The sequence below is a fragment of the Sycon ciliatum genome, chromosome 1 (genome assembly GCF_964019385.1).
Source record: "Sycon ciliatum chromosome 1, ocSycCili1.1, whole genome shotgun sequence".
NCBI classification, from domain to species: domain Eukaryota; kingdom Metazoa; phylum Porifera; class Calcarea; order Leucosolenida; family Sycettidae; genus Sycon; species Sycon ciliatum.
Window position 1 is genome coordinate 18,848,445 of NC_088643.1, and position 21,826 is coordinate 18,870,270.

A 21,826-nucleotide genomic window follows, 5' to 3' on the forward strand; every position below is an offset into this window, starting at 1 on the left:
TTGCTCGGATCCAATCGATTACTGTAAATCAACTAATTTTCGCTGGCGATTTAATTTCGCCGCTGGGTACCAACCGGCCAAAGTAAATCGCAGGCCAAAATTTGTCATAGAGGCATTATTGAGCCATGCCTGCATGTGAGGGCAACAAATACCAATCGATTTCTTTTTTGAAAACCCCAATTGGACAAATTTAAATGACGGCCAAAAGTTTCATTTCGAGATCGGCCAAAGTTTCTCACCGGCCAAAATTTGTTGATTTACAGAACTGCAGAGCGAGTGGATCCTATGGATCTGGGTCTGGATCCCAGATCCAGTGGATTTGGGATTTGAATCTTGATCCAAATCCGATGAAATGATCACAGCCCCAGAGTCCACCCAGATCACGGCCTAAATGTTGGGTCCATAACTTTCAGTTCTGTACGAAAGCTGGATTCAAACCGAAAGGAAAGCATGGTGTTCGAGTTCTCCGCAATGCACAAATATAGCTGCATGACGCAATGAAGGCAGGGTGTCGTGCAGCTGGCCAATAGAAAAGAGATCACAGCTGTATGTTCTTGTTTTTGGACTCTTGGCATGAACTCCTGAACTCTATCGCACAACCCATTGCCATACCAGCTTTCATCATACGCAGCTCTCAGGGTTATTTGCTTCTCCGTGGTTGCCTTTCTTGTACTTCTTCCCCACATAACAACAAGAAACCAAATTTCTTTCCTTACAGCGCTGGTGCTGATGGGTGAATTCGCGAACTGGAGCCGTTTTTTCCTCCAAATCAGCCATTCGCATACTATACATGTACTACTGTAGATTGGTTGAGAGCATGTTACAAGGCGGAGGACGCACTGCGCTGTCAACCGATCCAACAACAAGGCCAACTAGCCTTAAAGCATGCACGTCCTAAATAATCCCACCATTTCCGTCATGCCTCTCCTTGCAGTACTCTCTTTTGTTTCTCTCCTTATTATTTAGTTCGCCGTGGTTGGCTACCACCCGACTTCTCATATCATAAATATTGACAGTCTTACTACGAGCCAGGAGATGTTGAATAAAAAAAATGGCTTACCGATACCATGTACTACTGCAGTAGCCAGGAGAGGGAAATGAGCCAGCACTCTGCACCAGTGTACATGTACATGTGAAGACCAGTACAGACCAGTACCCAAACAGTGAACCCCTACTCAAGAGATCGGTCTACATCACGTAAAGCCCTACATGGCGCAAACACAGTGATGTGTAGCTGCTCGCTCACCTCTTGGAGTAGAAGTAGTTGAAGTCGCTGCGCAACAGGAGCTGTGCCAGATGAGGGTTGGATCGGTGATTGCCAACACTGGACAGGATCTTCAAGAGCAGGCCAGACTGGCGTGCAAACATCTACACACAACGACACACACACACACACACACACACACACACACACACACACACACACACACACACACACACACACATACCTAAGTATTCCGGTCTACAAAACTAGTATTCTGTGCATGATGAAATAATACAATTCAAAAAGACGGTTTCGAACTTTCAACCACATCATGACAATAATCCGAACTCAACAAGTACCGTAAAGTCTTGTATAAAAGCCGCACTTGAATAGAAGCCGCCCTCGAATAGAAGCCGCAATTTTGGGCCCATCAAATCACACATAAGCCTGGTTTTAGTGTTGACATACATAGAAATACCGGTCTTGTATAGAAGCCTGTCTCATGTAGAAGCCTGCAAAAATTCACCAAGAAAGTCATAGAAGCCGCGACTTTTATACAAGACTTTACGGTACATGTACTGGGCAACAAACCTTCTGCAAGTCCATCAAGCGCTTGTGATCGCCGTCAGACCAGGTCTCCAAGCGCTGAAGGAGGTCGTAGAGGATGCCCGCCATGCGCAAGATCTCCTTCAGGCAGTGCGAGGCCTGCATACACAGGTGGCAACGCGAAGAGAAGAGCAGGAGATTGGGCAAAACATTGTGTATATGGCACTTAGACTTAGAGACGGACAGAACACTATACAAGATACAACAGGATGAAAGAGCTACAGTTTTGTTATTATATACTGGAAGGCTTAAGGGTAGAGGGTAGATAAAGATATGAACTCCAAACGTAAAGGGAATTGCGCATTGACTACACACACAATTGGCTAAGGTTTAGTTAACCTTAAACGTAAAACTCTTCTGATGAGATGGCAACGAAAACATAAGGATATGAAATCTGCTTAGGGATACGACTGCTGCTGTCAACTGCCCAGGATGTAAGAGGACTTTCTCGACTTTCACTCACCGGTTTCGAGTTCAGAAAGCACTGTGCAGTGAGGGATGCCAGGAACGAGTCGTGTGCTAAGTGGATAGCCTCGAAGCTCTGCTCGTTTTCGATTCGCTCGATGAGCTGTCGGTATTGTACGGTTAATACGTCAACCTGATAGCAGAAAGAAACACGGGAACAAAGAAACATTCCGATAGTTGTCTCCTGGACCAGGTCCCATCCCAACACACACACCACCACGCACACACACATGCACACACATACACACACTCACACGCACGCACGACATACACAACACGTCACCCAGGTCAACAATTCGGCCGCACTTGATACGAATAAGACTCAGATAGGACTGGGAAAACCTGCCCAGAGAACTGACCTGCAAATAGTATTGCAAGTTGTCAACGAAGAATGCCATTTCCGCACGCAGCTTCCACAGCAACCGCTGATCGGCAGTCATTGCTCGCAGCGACTGGGCCGTCTCCATCAGGTTTATCCAGGAACCGTGCAGGAACTGAGCGGCTCGTTTCACGCCCAGCAGGAACAGAAACAGCTTGTTGTAGCTGCGACGCACAGACACATGCATGCATACACACACACAAACATGCACAGATGAAAGGACACGTGTGTGCAAACACACAAACACACACACGTGCGCACACAAAGCACACACACACACGCACGCACGCACACACACTACTTGTAACACAAAACTGTCATGTGACTAAATTTGTGTAGAAAGTGATCATGTAATGTGGACAGTGGAACCAATATGGCCGACGTCATGTGACCCATAGATGCAGGGGTTGAGTGGAGTTGGAACCAACACGGCTATCCCGTGTGATAGATGTGCAACAGCTCTTATATACTTCCCATGCCCCCCCCTCTCCACCCACCCACCAACACGCATGCACGTCCGCAACACACACAAAACTCTCCAACATGCTTACTCTTCAAACGCAGTGTCGGTGAAGATCAAATGCAGTGGCCAGGTGACAGCACAGCTCAAGCCAATACTCTGCCAGCCCGTCAACGGGCCAGACTGTACCGCAACACTGCCAGAGGATTTATCTGCAAGCACCGTCCACGAAAATCCATGCCAATCAACGCGTAAGAGAGGGAGAGAGAGAGATAGAGAGAGAGAGAGAGAGAGAGAGAGAGAGAGAGAGAGAGAGAGAGGGGGAGGGAGAGAGAGAGAGAGAGAGAGCACAACGAGACAAACACAAAACAAAAACGTGGTTAAACAGGCAGACAGACAAAGAGTCACGAAGGAAGCACATCATGCTCTTACAACGAACCACCAAAACAACAAACAAAAGCACACCAGTACAAACCGCTCCACTACACATGTATCTACGATAAACTCGGCAAAAAGACACACACAACAGGACCCTATAAAAGCCAGAAGGAAAGTTACCTTGTGCAGAGCTCTTGTCCGGCAAGGCCACATGCACACGGAAAGAAAATCCAGTCTCATCGTCGGTTGAGCCCAGCTAAGTACCAACGCATTCGACACACACACAATGAACCAGTGCAAGCATTTGAGAGATTGTGAAGAAAACACCCATCCACCAGCTACAGAATCAGCATAAAGAGTGGAGATTGTGAAGAAAACACCCATCGACCGGCTACAGAATCAGCATAAGTAGTGGACTTCAGGCAGCTACAATGTACATCTGGCAGTCTACTCTTCAAGGATGTTGATATCTTAGTAGTACTGTCTGTATTACGCCAGTTTCCAAGTAGGGTCTTGACCCAGCCCAGAGAAGGGGCAATACTGATAATACCCCATTTCACGGTCTACCCCTGTGCCCGGATTGTACGAATGAAAATCAACCGGCTTGATACATACCGGTTATCTTCTATTCCCAGAGCCAAGAACACAATGCACGCCTACTCAGGACACATGCATAATCTTCTGATCCCGTCTGCTACTGCCCAGCATAACCCCCAGGAGATAAACTCATCCAAGCCAGCATCATACCTCACCAACGGCCTGTTGAAAGGCTATGTTCACATCTGCATGAGGAGAAAATACAGCACACAAAGAACCCTTGACACTATGTACTGCACATGTATAATATAATCAACGTGTGGCAGGTAGTATGACGTTGCCCTCGGTGCACTCATGGCTAATGAGTACATAAGTGTACAGGTTTACCCTGGTTAGTACGGCATCGGTTACAACTTACAAGACAAACCTCATTACAGGTGAAATCCTGATAATATGGCTTAATTAGAACATACTGCTTAATTCGAAGTTTCTTCCGGGACCGATTTCTGTCAATACGATTTCCACATAACGATTTCTGATAATTAGAACCTCGAACTGGGTATGTCTGGTTAATTAGAAGTCCCACGGAATCCACTTACATAGAAAATGTGTGGGATTTGTGCTGATAATTCGAAGTTAGCAAAGTGTAATTAGAAGTTCACTTTATTTTCTGCAAATCAGTTTGGTTTGCATGCGCAGGCAGTTTACAGTGGTTCAGTGTTCACTAAATCTGTGTCTAAGGACCCCCTAGTGCAATTCTGCGTGTCAATGCGAGCATTTTGACATACATAATGTGTTGTGGGTACATGTTTGGATAATTATAATGTCCGGATAATTAGTTTTTCTCCGGCATTTTGATGTTCGAATTATCAGGATTCCACCTGTAGTAGGTAACGATCCTACAAATCCACAGACGAAAGAAGTTTAATAGTCGTACATGTACATGCAAGTCCTGATAGTAGACAATACTCGTTATCAGACGAAATGTTGAACCCAATACAGGCCCGTGGGCTTATATCCGAATACAGGCCTGTGGGCTTATATGCGCGGAATAAACGAGGGTAGACCTGTACATGGATTGTACAACAGCAGGACCAAACTCTGCTGCCCCACATCATGGGCCATATGCCAAGCAGTACAGATCGCCTGACCAGTGGAAGTGCCGTCGCAAGCCTTATGATAATGATAACCCCTGCATCGTTGCATTACAAGGGAGTACGCAAAGAAGAATCACCCTACCAAACGAATGGACCTTCAGGGTGCGGACCGTTCCAAGCGCAACGCCTTCTACATTGGAAACATGGACCCCGGATGTGACACCAAGACCCCCGGACGGTGGTGTCGAGAGAAAGACGCCGACGTGCTTCGCTGTGCTGTATCGGAATCACGGTACTCTGGCACGGCGTATGCCCACCTAGTTGTTGTCGCCAACTGCATGGACAAGGTTGTCATCTCCGTGCTTGGCCTAGCACCGTTTGACCATGTCCCGGGGCTCGTTTTGGGTCCTGGGACCCTGGGCTTCTGGATGGCCCACATACGCCACTTGCGCGGCTCACGTCATATTACGTCATGTTTCCCACAAGCCCCACCAACATGTTTTGTTTCGCCACCCTCCGGCACATGTGTCATATTGCAACACAGGTCTGTGTCACCAGGTAACAGTTAATGGCTGTGTGCTACAGGTACATGTATACATGTGGAGCACGGCACTATTCCTCTACCCTATGCTCGATACTTTTTACCCGTCTACATGTACCGGTGACATCATTTTTCAAATCTGCCACCTCTCCTTTTCCTCGCGTCACTGAAACGCTGTACCACCATCACCTCGACCCCGTTCTCAAGACAGACAAGACCCTCTCTATGTACATGTACTCTAGTGAATACTAGTCTTGGTCATATCATGCTGTCTGTTGAGTGATTTTCAACACGAAACTCCGAGTACCGAGCACATTGCCCTATCACCCACCGTGCTCGGTGTTGTTGTTAGGCGGCGAGCGGAGGATCTGCTCTGCCAGCGTCAGGAAACTGCAGAAGAGCTCTCCGCGGCCAAGAAGGAAGTGATTCTTGAACACCTGGAGAGTAAAGTGCAAACACAATCAACCCATGCACGCGCACACGCACACACACACAACTACACACACACACACGCACACACACACACGCACACGCACACACATGCACACGCACACCCTCTATTTGATGTTAATACATTGAGAACACGGCAGTGGTAGGCTAAAGAGACTGCACTTACATAGAGGGTATTCAGGCTGTCCAACCGTCCTGCTTTGGACCAAAACATTTGTGTACATTTACACGGGAGACAAATGCTTATAGAGTCTGGACTCTCAAGGCCAAGTGAAGGTCACTGGTGGCAAGAACAAAGAACTTGAACTGCCAATTCCCTGCACTTCCGAATTCCCCAATTCGCTTTGTTTGCCCCTGAGTCGTTCCTTGCAGCTAGGCTTTTGCTGCTACTGTTTACCAATGTCGTTGAGAGTTTACTCGTCTCAGTTTGAGAAGCCGGATGATTCCACTAAGAAGCGGTATCGAGAAGATGGAGCTGACATTGTGGTACTGCCATGTATTGAAGCCGGATGCTTTTTTCAGAATTTATTAGTTTGAGGGAAAGGTGCAACAGGAAAAGTGTGGAAAAAAGAGTTGACTGGTACCGCCAGGACTCGGACCAGGGACCTTCGCTTATGGCCAGCAATGCCCTGGTACTAAGCTTTCCCGTAGTAGGCACGGCAGTTTGAGTAAACGTTCGAATTAACATTACCACAACAGACAAAGTGACACTGGTAACAAGAGTGAAACTAACCCGAAGATGTTCAACAAGATTTGCTTCCTTCATGACATAGTGCCACAATCGCTGGAGTAGAAGAGAGAGAGAAAACAGGAGCATTGCTGGCCAATTTAAATACCTAAGTCAAAGCGACTACAGTCCTATGACCAGCACAAGCAGACACACAGGCCTTGTCCCCATCCAGATTCTCCTTCCAAACAATATGCTGTCTTGGGACACGGGAATACTGCGAACAGCTTGCCCAAGCAGTGAAACACCGGTCAAGGAATAAGGAACTGGTGCGGGCAACGACATTTCTCAGCTTCAAATTATTCGCCCGTGCATCAACCCGCATACTGAGCCACAACCAAGCAAAATAACTACATACATGCGGTGTGTGCAGGCCTGCTGCACAAGAAGAAAAACAATTTGGGGAGCACCATGCGTTTGCTCACCGCTGAGATGCATGAATAGATGTCCATCACGACTTCTTCCATTGCTATCAAGTTGAACAGGGGCAAGTGCTGGACGGTCAGCAGCTGCCGGGCAAACACTATCTCCTTCTCCTCGAATATACTGCCACCGCCTATAGGGCACAGACAGATGGCACATGATAGAACACATTAGGGTATCTCAACTCAAACACTTACAAACATACGGTCTCTTTGCTGCATATGTCACTTAAAAAAATTGTCAGTTTTGAATAATGGTGTATACAGCAAAGAGACGAATCCATTGATCCCCGAGCTGAAGAGAGTGCTCAATGTCAGAAACAGAGCTTAGTAAGTTACATAGCAGACTCAGCGGAGGGCGTTCAGGTTGGTCGTAACTCTGAGTTTCATGTCGCTAGGCAATCCTCAGACAACTGAGACTGGGATCTACCCAGCAGTATGCTTATAAACACATAGAGCCACAGGCATAAACAAATTTAGCGCAATGTGCAGGTGGGCGCTAAGTCTGGTGGCGTAAGGTATTGGGAGAAAGCTAGCGCGGGCCAAGGCGCTAGGAGAGAGACAACAGGCGGGTGGAAGTGTCAGGAGGGTGGCGGGCAACAGGCAGGTGTGAGTATCAACGCGCGGACAGAGTATCAAGGAGACCGTGTTTCGAGTGTTTGAGTTGAGGTACCCGAACGTGTAAATCTGGTAAATGGCTGCAGTGGAGTCTGTGAGTGCTTAGAAAAAAATCAGGACATTAGTACACAGTCATACTTACTGTATCTCCCCGATAAAAAGACGCACCCCCATTTTCAGGTTTCAGCCATACCTGGCAATATGGCGGTAAATACACGCCTGCCCACACACGCTCTCTGGGCTGCAAAGTTCTGGCACAGAGCTCTCCTTCTCACCATCACCACCATCAGTTCGCGCATGGTGCCTAGTCAATGCATGGTTGGCGGTATCCGACATAGCAGGCTGATACATCAGGTAGCGCATGGCACATAGAAGATGACACAGCAACGACGTACCTCGATAGCGCCAGCCTGCTATGTAGGATACCGCCAACCATGCATCGACTAGGCGCCAGGCGCGGACTGATGGTGATGGTAGTGGGGAGAAGGAGAGCTCTGTGCCAGAATTTTGCAGCCTAGAGAGCGTGTGTGGGCAGGCGTGTATTTATTATTTATTCAACATCTCCTGGCTCGTCGTAAGACTGCCAATATTTATGAGAAGCCGGGTTTACCGCCATATTGCCAGGTGTGTCGTTACCATATTCAACCATAAGTACAGCTGCAGTGGTGTCTTCAACTTCATTCAGCCATACCGTTTCAATATATTCACATGAATAGGTTGTGACACTCGATTGTAAATCACACCCTAGTGTAAACAGGTTAAGTGAAAACAGGTGTGACTTGTACTTGGGGAAATATGGCAAGCCGTGAACAAAACACTGGTGGTACGTGGCTGTTTTTCAAATGACTGCTGGTAGTTCAAGGCGGTAGCTCTAAATAGAAGCTGAACAAGTTGCGGCTTGTTGGTATGACTGTGGAGTGTGTGTTCCTTGATCTTCTCTGGCTTTCAAATGTTGAGTTCGGGAGGGAAAGAACAGCAGTGAGTACACCGTAGGGGTGATGGCGGTGGCGGTCCTGTGAACGCAGCGGAGTTAGTTTAGCTGACTCTCACACAAACCGCAAAATTATTTCTTATACAGCAGGCATGCAGGTATGTGGGCCAAATTCTTCAGCTTAAGCACGTGAGATTTATAGCAGCGTGGGCACTCACGGTACAGCTCAGAGCTCCGCTTGACACCCATCTCGTCATCCGTTGCCAGCATCTGCACCGCCTCGCCTACAAACAGGATCTACGCATGCCGGCAAGTGCATGCACACACACACACACACCCGCCCACACAAACATACACACACACACAAACACGCACACGCACGCACACACACACACACACGCACACACACAAAACATACACACAAACACACACACACACCGCTAGCAAGCCGATGAGCTAGCTCAGTGGCCATGACATTCACTCACTCCGGCACTGCATGCAAGCAGACATGCCGAGCTTTTCCAAAGGCGCATGAAGTCCCATAGTGGCACAGTACACCCGGTGGATCCAGAGTCTACTGACAATCATGAGATGGTCAGCAAAGCGAGGGAGCATGAGTGTGTGCTCTCTCGTACAAGTAGACTACGGACAGACTCAGTGTGCAAACACAAACATGAACTGAACACAAAGCTGTACCTTGTTGGCCAGTTGCATGGGCATGTAGGACGGGAGAAACTTGGAGGCGACGCCGTGAAGCACACGTGCCTTGCGTTGACGCCGTGAGTGCTGGTAGGACAGCAGCAGCAAAGACAAACAAACAAAATGTAACAAGGGCACATAAAGCAAGCAAACAAGCCAAACCAACTTTTCGGTGCGCTTTCCTTCCCCTCTTGGACCTTTCAGAACATGAGCCTTCCAAGTTGGAAGGTTGTTGGTTTGCGCCTTGGAGAAGTGTTGGAGCTTGGCGTCAGGTCGCCGAATGTCTCAGTACTCCTTGTCAGTTTTGTGCCATTCTGTCGCACTCGCTGACTGTATAAGATCTGGTTACGTTGGTGGACAGTTAGTCATAACTCGTAACATTTTGTCCTTCTCCTTTTTCACCATAATTTAATTGGCTCACCATCTGAGTTGAACAAGCAGCTGAAGTTCTTCAAAAAATGGCATTGGATGCAGTTACTTGCACCAGTGACAGATTCCCATGCCAATATTCCAAACAATAGCTCCAGCAATAATGAACTCCTCATCAGCATAATACCCAACTTGCACAGAGTGAAGGTACGGCCAATTCGGAGAAAGCAGCAAACACAGACACACTCAACTAACCCTCTTCAATCGCACCGTCTGCTGCTTGATGGCTTTCATTGTCGTAGTGCTGATGCTCGCGCCGTCCACGGAATCCGTCGCAGCACTCGTCTCCGCAGCACTCGTACTGCCTGTCGGCTGGATGAAGAACTCGGAGTGCCGGTCCACCAGCAGACCGTGCAGCAGCCAGCTACTCAGCTGACGAAAGAACACCTGATGGCAGTGATACTGCAGACTGAGCAAGGCCACAAACAGAGTAACAGCAGCAGTAGCAGCAGCAGAGAGGCAGCAGCAGCACAGAGAAGCAGCAGTGACAGGAGCAGCACCCGCAGCAGAGAGGCAGCAGCAGCAGAGAGGCAGCAGCAGCAGCAGAGAGGCAGCAGCAGCAGCAGAGAGGCAGCAGTAGCAGCAGAGAGGCAGCAGCAGCAGCAGAGAGGCAGCAGCAGCAGCAGAGAGGCAGCAGCAGCAGCAGAGAGGCAGCAGCAGCAGCAGAGAGGCAGCAGCAGCAGAGAGGCAGCAGCAGCAGAGAGGCAGCAGCAGAGAGGCAGCAGCAGCAGCAGAGAGGCAGCAGCAGCAGCAGAGAGGCAGCAGCAGCAGAGAGGCAGCAGCATCGTCACATCAGCAACAGTCAGGAGTAACACTCATTCAAAGAGGAAAACGTTACACAGATTGCCAAACAGAATCAGGTGTCTGGACATGTAGTGTACCGGTAACTGCCAAGGACAGTGGCTTCGTGTCATGTCTGTTTGCGCAGGAGTGTCCAATATCGGAACTGGAGACTAGCCAGTTGCACTTATTCTTTGCAGACATGAGCAGGAGCAAGAGTAGATAAACAAGAGTGTGCCACTCCGCATCTCTCCTGCACAATCCGCAGACAACCCGGCCCACGGCGGAATTTTTTTGTGGATGTCACCTTTTTCAGAAAAACGCGCATTTTTTTGCCGCACAGCAGTATGAGAGCACGTGCTGGCTACCGACTTTGTAATGTAAAGTCCGGCCAAGTGCACGAGGCAAAACTTTCCAAAAGACTCGCAGCGCTTGCGTCGTAGAAAAGATTACGTCAACAAAAAATTCCGCCGTAGGCAAACCCATTCGCGAGTTGCACACTCTTGTTAAGAGAGAGGTTCCGCACTACGTAAAGTTGAGCAACTTTACGTTAGCGGGCGGGAAACACCCGTGAATTCGCGAGTTTGCACTCCACTTACGAAAGTTGTCTACGTAGAGTACGTAGATAGGGCTCTGATAACGTAGCTGGTCCGTAAGTGGATTGGGGTACATATTTATGACTCTCTTCCCAGGTCGATCTGGTCGTACACTGCTGCGTTCGGAGTTGCCAAGGGCAGCTACGTGATTTGAAAGCTCCGTATCGCGGAACCCAGATGCGCATGCAGTGTACGTAAGACTTTCCGTAGATCGACTACGTTTTTTTACCAACGTAATTACGTTATGCGGAACCTCTCTAGTCTCTAATATCTATCTACTCTTGGCAGGAGGCAACGAGCAGGTTCTACAACAGGGGGGGGCCTGCCCCAAAAAATGGAGTATTATAGAAAATACGTATAGTGTGCATATGTGGGTTCGAATCTCACTTTTTTTTCGATAAAAAAACCTATTGGAGTCTGCATTCCGTGTTTATCAGAGATGATGTCTGCCAAGTTTCACCAGCACAAGGGCTTTACTTTTTCTGTAACAGGCCCTCTCGTGCCAAGGTGTCCAGAATTTTCAAAATCCTATACCGGTATATAGGATTTGGCCTCTTCAAAAATTGGTTTTGTACTTCCCAGTTTCCCCTGCCAATAAAGACCCTAGCTGGCAATATCCAAGCATTTTCTCTCTCCCCCCCCCCCCCCTCCCTCCCTCCGTCTCCCTCCCTCCCCCCCCCCCTCTCTCTCTCTCTCTCTCTCTCTCTCTCTCTCTCTCTATCCCTTGACTGATATCACGATGGCCACTGATGCTGTTGCTGGTGAAGATGTTGTGGACTGTTTGGTTATTAACCCGCACGCTATCAAGTCGATAAAGAAGCCCGGTCTCTACAAGCGACGTGCTGGCCGTAATCCGGATCCGGAGCCTCTACCTAAGATCAAGATGCCATCTCCTCGTCCTACAATACCACCAGGTGCCGCCACCAGTATTATGGATGGAGCAGCAGAGTGTGTTCAAGCAATGTACAGCAAGACCGCCCACGACTATCATGTTGCTCCTGGCACCGATTTCGGAGTAACATCTTCCCTGCAATGTATCAAGGGAAGAGTGTGACTGCAGTGTATCTCAAGCCAACCAAGGGTATGCACAGCTTCCCGATGAACGAAGAGTGTCAACTCTATCTACATCCTTCCACCATATCTTTCAACAGGGAGAAGTACGAATTCAAGGCATGGCTTTCGGCCATCCCCCTGATATTTGTGGACGCACGTCTTTGCGAAGGGAAACACGACACCGTGCAAGACCTTCCCGTGCTCACCGCGTTCTCCAAGGTCGTCACCTCCCCGTGGCGTGACCTTTGATCTTGCCCTATAAAACCTGATGATATTGTATTATGACTCACAATTGCTATCTGAAGAAGTCTTATGGAAATTGAAAATACAGTACGTCTTCGTCAACGACAGAACCCTATGTTGAAAGATGGTATCTATTTTCATGTGATGAAGATAAATTCACAGTACAGCTTATGACTGCTGCGCACACGGCATACGAGTTGCGACCACTCCTGCACCCTGATCGTGTAGACCTGACGCCAATGGAGGTTGCGGAATACATCTGCCACGTTTCAACTCTTGTTTTCGTGACAGGTGAGAAGCGGCAACGCTTACCAAAGATTGTCGTCGCTGGTGGTCCAAATACTGCAAAACTATGAGTTCTCATTAATAAAAAATTGAAAAAAGAGAATGGACTCAAATGGAGAGCCAAGAATTAATTTATAAAAAATAAAAGGACAAAGGACAAAGGAACTACAAGTTACGCTATAATGTCCACTAACACCACCAGTTACTAGCCGGTTAGTTGTAGAACGTCAGTACCGTCGGCCAGTGTCGTGCAATGTTATTGCATGAGCTGATTGTTTCGTAACTGGTTGTTAGTGGACATTTAGCATAACTTGTAGTTCTTTGGTCCTTTTTTATTTTTTATGAAAAAAGACATAAAGATGGCATTCGAAATGATGATATTTTAGACATCATAATGCAACAAGATCTAGGACAGGGCATAACACCCCACCCCTGAAAAAAGTGAGATTCGAACCCACATGTACACAATGCATATTTTCAAACGAGAGAGCTTGGAAGCTCAGGGCCCTGCGCTATGCTTTGTTGCCTAGCTCATCGTGCATGTTGTTAGAACTGATGGAAATGCTTTTTTCCTTTGATTAGCTACATCATTGTATTGCAAAAACGTTTCAATGAGATACTGAAGTACAAGTAACGCCTTCTGCATAGCTATGGGACAGGCGCTGACTCTGCCGATCACGGGCGTTCTGGAGTCAACGGGATGTCTGTCCTGACGTTTCTTGGGACCGGCGCTGACTCTGCCGATCACGGGCGTTCTTCTTCTTATTATTATTATACTGACGGCAACTAACATCCATTCTGATTGCATTTACTCGTCTCCCTACTTCGTATTTCTTTCAGAAAATCTCCCCATACAGCAGGGAGTCGTTTACATAATATGACTCCCTGCTGTATGGGGAGATTTTCTGATTGCATTCACTCGTCTCCCTACTTCGTATTTTTTTTCAGAAAATCTCCCCATACAGCTGGGAGTCGTTTACATAATATGACTCCCTGCTATAGATCTACATGACTGTATATACGTTATAATTACTCAATCTGATACGTTATAATTATTATGCTATCAGCCTACATGCGATCCCCGGGCTGGTCGACAGGCGGACCAGCCAGCCTGCTAGTGGGTTCTCGGCCTCGCACACAAATCCACACAAAATGTTACTGCACTGAATGCATTCCCCCGATACACTTCGCATATATACTCATTCTCTTGATGGTACCGTACTCTTGATGGTACGGGACAGGTAGGGGATAGCGCCAGGCATGTCAATGGCACAAACAAACAAACATATAGTAGCCAGCTGTCTTTGCTGGTACGGTACAGTACGGTACAGATACGGGATAGCGCCAGGCGTGACACAAACAAACAAACAAACAAACAAACACCAAATTAAAGCTGTGTGGACCCTGGCTAGCGCCAGACGTTACTGAAGTAACGTCTTCTGCATAGCTACGGGAATAATACTCCATTTTCTGGGGCAGGGCGCCCCTGTTGTAGAACCCGCTTGTTGCCTCCTACTGACATGTTCCCAAAATAGTGGTACAGTCGTCCCTCTTCAATCCAGCACTTATAAGTACAAGCGAGAGTACATAACCCCCAAGAGTGTGCAACTCCAGCTATGGGGTCTGCGACGGCAGAACTTCACATCACGTGATGAACCCGTACACATTATGTGCACTCTGTGCATGATTGATACAGGGTTGTACGCAGCCCAGCTTTGGGTACAACTCTCTTGTGGTCACTTTGCACTGTTTGCCAGCATAACCTTTTGAACCATGTCACGTGATGTGAAGTTCTGCCGTCGCAGCACAGCATAGAGGTTGTGCAGGCAGTTGCACACTCTTGGGGGTTATGTACTCTTGGTACAAGGCACTAGTCCTATCGCTGCAATCAAGTCCAGCGATAAGAGTAAGCCCTATCTACACGTGTGCGTGACCACCGCTGTACCTTCTGACTGCAGCCTGACTGGACGGGTGACCGTGGTTGCTATGCTGATGAAGCACGTCCAATATCTGACAGCCATGCATCTGCACGCACACACACGCACACGCATACACACACACACACACACACACACACACACACACACACACACACACACACACACACACACACACACACCAGAATCAGCACTGGGTGAAACAGCAATATACTTGGATCAAGTGCACCTGACCGTTTCCGGTACAAACACCCAGATGAAGGTAAACAGGTCTGACATGGCGGTGCACACTTCAAGGCTACTAGTACTACTCTGTTGCCGAGTGACAGCCTTCTTATTTCAAACACGAGATGAGGACAACCATCCCGAAAAGCAAACAATCGTGTGCCAAGGGTAACACAACAGGCAGAACATAGCAGTAAAGAAAAGCAAAGGAAAAGTTGGCACTCGCGTCTGCATCATCATACAAACAAAGGAAATGAGTACCTGGACTGGCACACCATACCTTCTTGTTCTTTAGGTCATCGAAGAGCAGACCGAGTGTCGTGAATAATGTCTGATACTGCGCACACACACACACACATACGCGCACGCACACACACACAAACACACACACACACACGCACACACATATACACACACAGTAGGAAGAGAGGAAGTTTAACGTTACAAATCAGAGCTTCACGCTCTGGGCAATCTTCAAACGTGGTAACACACACATACGGACAACAGAAAAACGAAAAAGAGAAGTGCACGAAGTTACATCGTCCCCGACAAGCCATACACCAGAGAAAGGCACACAGGCAAAAACTAACTCTGACAAAAACAGATGTAAGAGAAGCACTCTGATATTGAATCTTACCGGCTCAACAGTGCGCACAATGTGCGTCAGCGCAACCTGTCCGTTCTCCACAATCTGCATCGTGATAGTCGCATACGAAAGAGTATACAACATACAATGTCAATGGCTTGCGAGAAGGCTTGCAAACACTCACAGTCACACACCACATACCCAACTATACACACAGGAGGAGGAAGAGAAGGAGGAGGAGGAGGAGGAGGAGGAGGAGGAGGAGGAGGAGGAGGAGGAGGAGGAGGAGGAGGAGGAGGAGGAGGAGGAGGAGGAGGAGGAGGAGGAGGAGGAGGAGGAGGAGGAGGAGGAGGAGGAAGAACGGCACCAAAACACCAAAGTGTACAAACCCATGAACAAACCCCTGAATGAAGCAGAACACACACACACACACACACACACACACACACACACACACACACACACACACACACACACACACACACACACACGGTATAACATCAAAACAAGAACAATCGCAGGCTGAAAGAGACAGAGAGCTTGATGCTGCACACGTACAATGCGCAAACCGATCATACCTCATCTTCCAAGGCAACCAGGTCCTTCAAATAGTCCGTGAGAATCTGCCGCAGGCCATCGCACAGAGCACGCCAATAGTGGCCATTGCCTACAGTAACAAGAAGAGTGCCAAACACAGAAGTCACTACAAACACATCAAACTAATGAAATAGGTTTTATTAAAGGGGAAGTCCGGTGAAAAATTTAAATTTCAGGGTCGGTAGAGTTTCGGGCGCTGAGTCGAATGGTGTTGGTCCCACGTGTCTTTGACAAAGCGTTCTCGAGATATTTCCGTTTGAAAAACTGAGTTTCGGGGGCTGCGCCATGACGTCATGCGGCCGCGCCACACCCTCCGCAACGTCATAGCGTGCAGCTAGGTCAAAAGGAGTGCGTGTCTGCGTGAAAGCAATAGTGTCAGTGCTATTTCAAATGATTTGGCGACTGATATTAGGTGGTGCAAGCGACCCCGAAGACCTAACTCCTTGTGAGAGTGAGGATGCAGCCATGGCTGACCTTCATGAGTTTGGTCTGGGGCTGAGAACCTCGGTATTCAGCTGAAGAAATGGCCGCGCGGGCCGGTCAAGAGTGAGCGCTACTGAGTTTCCGACTGATGAAGAAGCAGCAGCTATTGCAGACGAGGCTGATATAATTATCAGATCGCTGGAGAGCAGGGTCGCCAAAATGGAGAAGAGTGATGCGAGTGCTCTAAATGTTGTTCCATACCGATTCACTTAGACTCCAGTAGCCTGCCACATGGTGATGTTTTGGTGCGAACTTGGCATATTTCGGACTACTCAATTGGAGAACACTGCAGGCTCTTTGAACCACGGGCACGACTCTTCGCTCGCAACGCTATGGAATCTGAAAGTTCTAGGTCCTGGAGCTGTTCGCTGTTTTGTCACTTGTCACGGTTGTGCACTCATCGCTGTAGCATAAAATAATGAGGCGGGACTGGAGCGGAAAACTAAAATTTTCTTTCTCAAAGCACAACCACCGGCACCGGCAAGGAGAAACGCACGTTCTCTGACTACATGACTGGACGACTGATGCGAGTGTAGTACATGACAAGTCCGTGTGTTGACTAGTTTTCTGAGTCTTGTGTCTCGAGTCTTGTTGTAGATACTAGCCCAGCACGGCAGTGCGGGAGTAGTTCCGTGTGTGATGAGTTTGTTGACTGCACTACCTGACTACAGCTAGCATGCACGCAGCGCATTGCTAGAGCCGTAGAGGCCATTGCATGCTGACGGAAAAAGTCCAACTCCGGAAACGGCTAAAATACGGTATAACCTCGAGGTTTAGCGAGCTGAAAATCACAGGGTACGTAGTGTTTGTAACACTGAATCGAATGGTCTTGCTCCGAAGAAGCTGCGACAAACGGTTCCCCAATCGAACGCGCTCCGAATATGGCCATTTTGTACACGACTAGATGGTGTGGCTACCTGGCTGCACGCTGTGACGTCATCACCTGGATCTGGGTGATGCGCGCTCAAATTCGCACATGTTCGATTGGGCGTATCTGACGAACCATAGGCCGCAGCCTCCTCGGACAAAGACCATTCGACTCAGCGACCCGAACTCTACGGACTGTGAAATTTAAATTTTTCACCGGACTTCCCCTTTAATGCGATGAATAATATCAGTGAGGCAGACAATACGAAAATACAAACAAGAATAATATTATGGTGAATCTTCATGTAAGAAATAGGCATTCCGGTACACATATCAAGTGAATTGACTGACGGGGGAGCCGGCTAGATCCAACCCCAAGATGTCACTGCTGAAGGGGGCAGGAACGTGTGCTGCACACCATGGTGTACTCCTCATTCCTACACGTATATACAGTGTAGAAACCTACGTGCAACCCCACCCCACCCCACATACACCCGTACCCAGATACACCCTGGCAAAGGAGAAGAATCAAAACGCATGCATAGCTTTGCAACAACATTGCATTGCTCAAGCACTGAGCTTCCATGACCTCAGTGGGAACCATCGGCAGCATATTAATCTGAAATGCTGCTAGGCACAACATACACCAGGAACAATGGCATAGGAAAGGATCACACGAGGCCAACACAATAACTACTATACGGCTGCCATACTTGCGGTCGGTATGTCATCCTGCTCCTCGACGATGCGATAAAACCGCATGTACAGCGTGCCCAGTCTGCAGAGGCGGTTCAAGAAGTCCCTCTCGCTGCTAGTGATCCAGGACAGGTCTTGCGCTACCTGAACGCACACACACACACACACACACACACACACACACACACACACGCGCGCGCACGATGTTGCATGCCAAGGGGATTCACAACTAGTCTGCTTGATCAGGCTTCAACAAACCCGATCGGCATACGCCGGAATCGCACGCGGTGCATGCCCACATCTGACAAAAAAAAAATTCACGGTTCGCGTGAGACTCGGTTTCTCTATACAGAGGCTGAGTTTTCCGCATCCGTAGGAACGCCACCACCCTTCACGGATCAAGGCGCAGATGCAGCTCCTAAAGCGGTGGGAGGTGAGTAGATCAGCTGACCAGCATGTCACGTGGTCAAAGACCGAAAATCCCATTCACTGCATCCATGACAAAAACTGAACTAAAAGTAAAACTGAACATGCAACTGTGACGCATTAAAAATTTAAAACTTCAATTGTTGCATATAGGTTTCTAGGATACAAAAAAAAACAATCAAACTAAGCAAAAAACAAAACTTCAGACTCTTCACAAGCAACATTCAGAAGCTTCAGAACCTTCCACAAGTAATTGTATTGCCTTCCTGTCAGTAGGATACGGGCAGAAAAGAAACCAACTGCTTGTAGGACAATGACATTTATACAGCATATAGGTGATACCAAGTGTCCATAACCCCCTCTTGGTGATACAAACAGCAGCAGGCGAGAACAAACCTAGAAAGAGGAATAATGTGTTGATTCTTGCACACATCGGAACATTGCAAACCCTGTACATGTAGTCTGCACCAGTGGTGGAGGTGTGAAGAAATGTAATCAGCGCGATACGCACTGGGGTAACGCAGAAGTCAGAACGAGTGTCACGCCAAGCGATCGTCAGGCGACGCAGTAACCATGGTAACACCGAGCGAGGAAACAAGCTCGTATATGTACATGTATTGCCAGGGCAGTCAGTGGTTGGCAACGGGTGTGATGGTGTGGACTATTGTCCAGGTGGTGAATCACTGAATGGCAGTATAGGTGCAACACTCTACAGTGTAGTAATTGCAGCAATAGAGCGGTCTGCTACCATGGCTACGGCTCAAACAAGATGGTGGGAAATGTACCGTGCTTCTTGATGAAATCCGATCGCGTGAATCCAGTTGGCACCCCAGCGCCACTTCACACCCCAGTGCTCGCAGGTCTAGGGCTGCACAGCGCCCTACATACAGACATCGACCCCATTTATCACCGTTAATTTGACCATCGGGCATCGTAGTATAAGACGCACATGATGTTCACTGGCCTCGCATTACATGTACTTTAAAACAAACAAAAACGGAAGAAAAAAGTAATCCGCATGCACCTGAGTCGGCTGGACATAGTTGCCTTCAGTCATGATTCTCCTAGCAAGAGTTTAAACTTTCGTTTTCTGTTTTGTCGTTTGGCTCTCTACTTGTTGATATCTCTCTGAAATGTTCGTCTTTGAATAACAACTTTCAGACTGCCCGTTGGTCGAGTTGTATGCTTGTGTGACGAAGTTCCCTAACATCCATATCTATTACGGAGTGTTAGCCGCACTTAAAACACATGAGAAAAAAACAACACAAACTTCGCCTCTGTGCTGCTGCACGTGAAGTAGCCGATCATTGTACTAGCGGGAAGCTTCTACATGTTATTAGTTCGGAGTGCAGGACCTAGGATATTTCTAAATTTCACTAGAACTTCAGTCGTGCCTCTCAAGTCTCAAACAACTTGCATTTCAGTTGTGAGTAGGGGTGAAACAACTGAGTCGGAAAGTCGACTGGCCAGTCGATAAGGTTGAGTCGACAGAAGGAACCCTGATCTGCTTGCACATACATGTATCAGAGACGTAGGAGGGGTTTTGGAAGTGGTACGACCGAAGGTCGGCGCGGCCGAAGGCCGTGTTGAAGGGTGGTCCGGGGGACCTCCCCCAGGAGAATTTTGTAAAATAGACACAAAATCCTGCGTTCTGGGAACTTCTGGCACACTTCTGGCGCAGTGTGCAGTCGAGTCGAGTACAGTACTCAGTACGACTGCAGATGCATGGCAGATCTACGAGTACGAGTCTAGAAAAAGGTCATAGTCTGATGCGCATATGCATCGATGGATCCTGATTTTTTTATTTAATACGGTTTTGCACGTTTCGGACGGACCACCCTTTTCGAAAAGTGGTACGGCCATGGTCGTACCAGTCGTAGCGGGTGCTACGCCCCTGTGTATGTTAAAAATATACATGACTGCCCAGAAGTATGATGTCGTACACTCGAAATAGTTCATGCACTTGTCCTGCCACATACTGTGAAGTACACTTGACATAGGAATTAATTCACATCGCGTTAACACACAGCCGAGTACAGGAACGCTGCAAAACACATTCCGCTGTACTTGAAACTTACAATGTGCTCATATTGTGCTTCTTTGAAACCTACATTGTGCTCATACTGTATTGTGCTTCTGTTCGCTTGTGCATGGGTGGGCGAACATACATGTGCATCTATGTATGAGTAAATATGCTGTGCTTTAGTAATTGCTTATGTTCATGTGTGTGAGAGCAATGTCAGTGGATAGTCAGTCTATAGCACTGAATCTACTCGATAAGGAATTTGGCCCAGTCGTTCACCCCTAGTTCTTAGACACCGGCAGTGCCTTCATAGGTACCGGTACCGATTTGATCTGCCATTTGTTGATGAGGAATGTTGAGTTCGAATGATCAAAACATTCACAGTCTGATGCGCTGCTTATACTAACCTCCAGCTCAACTCCATTGACCTGAACAAACACAGCACCGGGGTGGCCACCCAAGGCTAGCAGCAACTCTCGTAGCATAATGCCCACAGGCAGAACGCGATGGTGTCGCGGCTACGCTGTGGCTGCCGCAAGCATCAGGGTGATAGGCCTGGTTTGTTTGGACACCCTCCTGCTATGCACCCAGTATTGTCAGTCAGCATTGGATCTGCAGCATATAGGCTAAGTTGGTTGTCTCCCTGACGTGAGAGATTCCTCTTCGAACAGTACTAAAGCAGTTGCTTGTTGTCACCAGAAACTTCCCATATCAGCAGCATCAAGAGTAATGCTGTAGCTGCTGCTCTTTCACTATTTTTCTTCTACTCTCTGGTTCAAATAATTTTTGTGGCAGCTGCGAGGTCGAACACTGGCGCATGGCAGCTCATGGGGCCACCAAATTACCCGCCAAATGCTTACACAAAAAACATTTTTTTCAAAATTATTGTGGTCCGGTTATTTTTCCTTCTCTTTATTTTGCGCATACCGTATTAATTTTTTTACCGTATAAATATTGTGGTATTTTTTTACATGCTGGCCATGCATAGCATACTGACTCCTGAGTAACCTATCCATATCCAGGGATTCTCCACTTGTGCGATATTGAATGGGTAGCATAACGGGAGGGGGGCGGGGGAATATGAAC

The 21,826-nt window shown here is 47.9% G+C and overlaps 1 protein-coding gene across 1 annotated transcript in view; it reads right to left on the reverse strand.

Annotated features, from left to right (window-relative positions):
* The window catches only part of LOC135816638 (gamma-tubulin complex component 4-like), a 28,071-nt gene extending 6,568 nt beyond the window's left edge, over window positions 1-21,503 (reverse strand). The window contains exons 1-19 of the mRNA XM_065329800.1: window positions 21,148-21,503; window positions 18,309-18,435; window positions 16,227-16,315; window positions 15,700-15,753; window positions 15,343-15,399; window positions 14,846-14,925; window positions 10,139-10,352; window positions 9,512-9,601; window positions 9,034-9,112; window positions 7,270-7,400; window positions 6,851-6,901; window positions 5,999-6,104; window positions 4,240-4,274; window positions 3,673-3,748; window positions 3,206-3,326; window positions 2,635-2,818; window positions 2,274-2,408; window positions 1,796-1,909; window positions 1,247-1,368 (exon numbers count right to left, since the gene is read on the reverse strand). Of these exons, the coding sequence (XP_065185872.1) occupies window positions 1,247-1,368; window positions 1,796-1,909; window positions 2,274-2,408; window positions 2,635-2,818; window positions 3,206-3,326; window positions 3,673-3,748; window positions 4,240-4,274; window positions 5,999-6,104; window positions 6,851-6,901; window positions 7,270-7,400; window positions 9,034-9,112; window positions 9,512-9,601; window positions 10,139-10,352; window positions 14,846-14,925; window positions 15,343-15,399; window positions 15,700-15,753; window positions 16,227-16,315; window positions 18,309-18,435; window positions 21,148-21,225 (1,943 nt within the window). The 5' untranslated portion in view covers window positions 21,226-21,503. The remainder of the gene's footprint in view (window positions 1-1,246; window positions 1,369-1,795; window positions 1,910-2,273; window positions 2,409-2,634; window positions 2,819-3,205; window positions 3,327-3,672; window positions 3,749-4,239; window positions 4,275-5,998; window positions 6,105-6,850; window positions 6,902-7,269; window positions 7,401-9,033; window positions 9,113-9,511; window positions 9,602-10,138; window positions 10,353-14,845; window positions 14,926-15,342; window positions 15,400-15,699; window positions 15,754-16,226; window positions 16,316-18,308; window positions 18,436-21,147) is intronic.
* Between the last annotated feature and the right edge of the window lie 323 nt (window positions 21,504-21,826).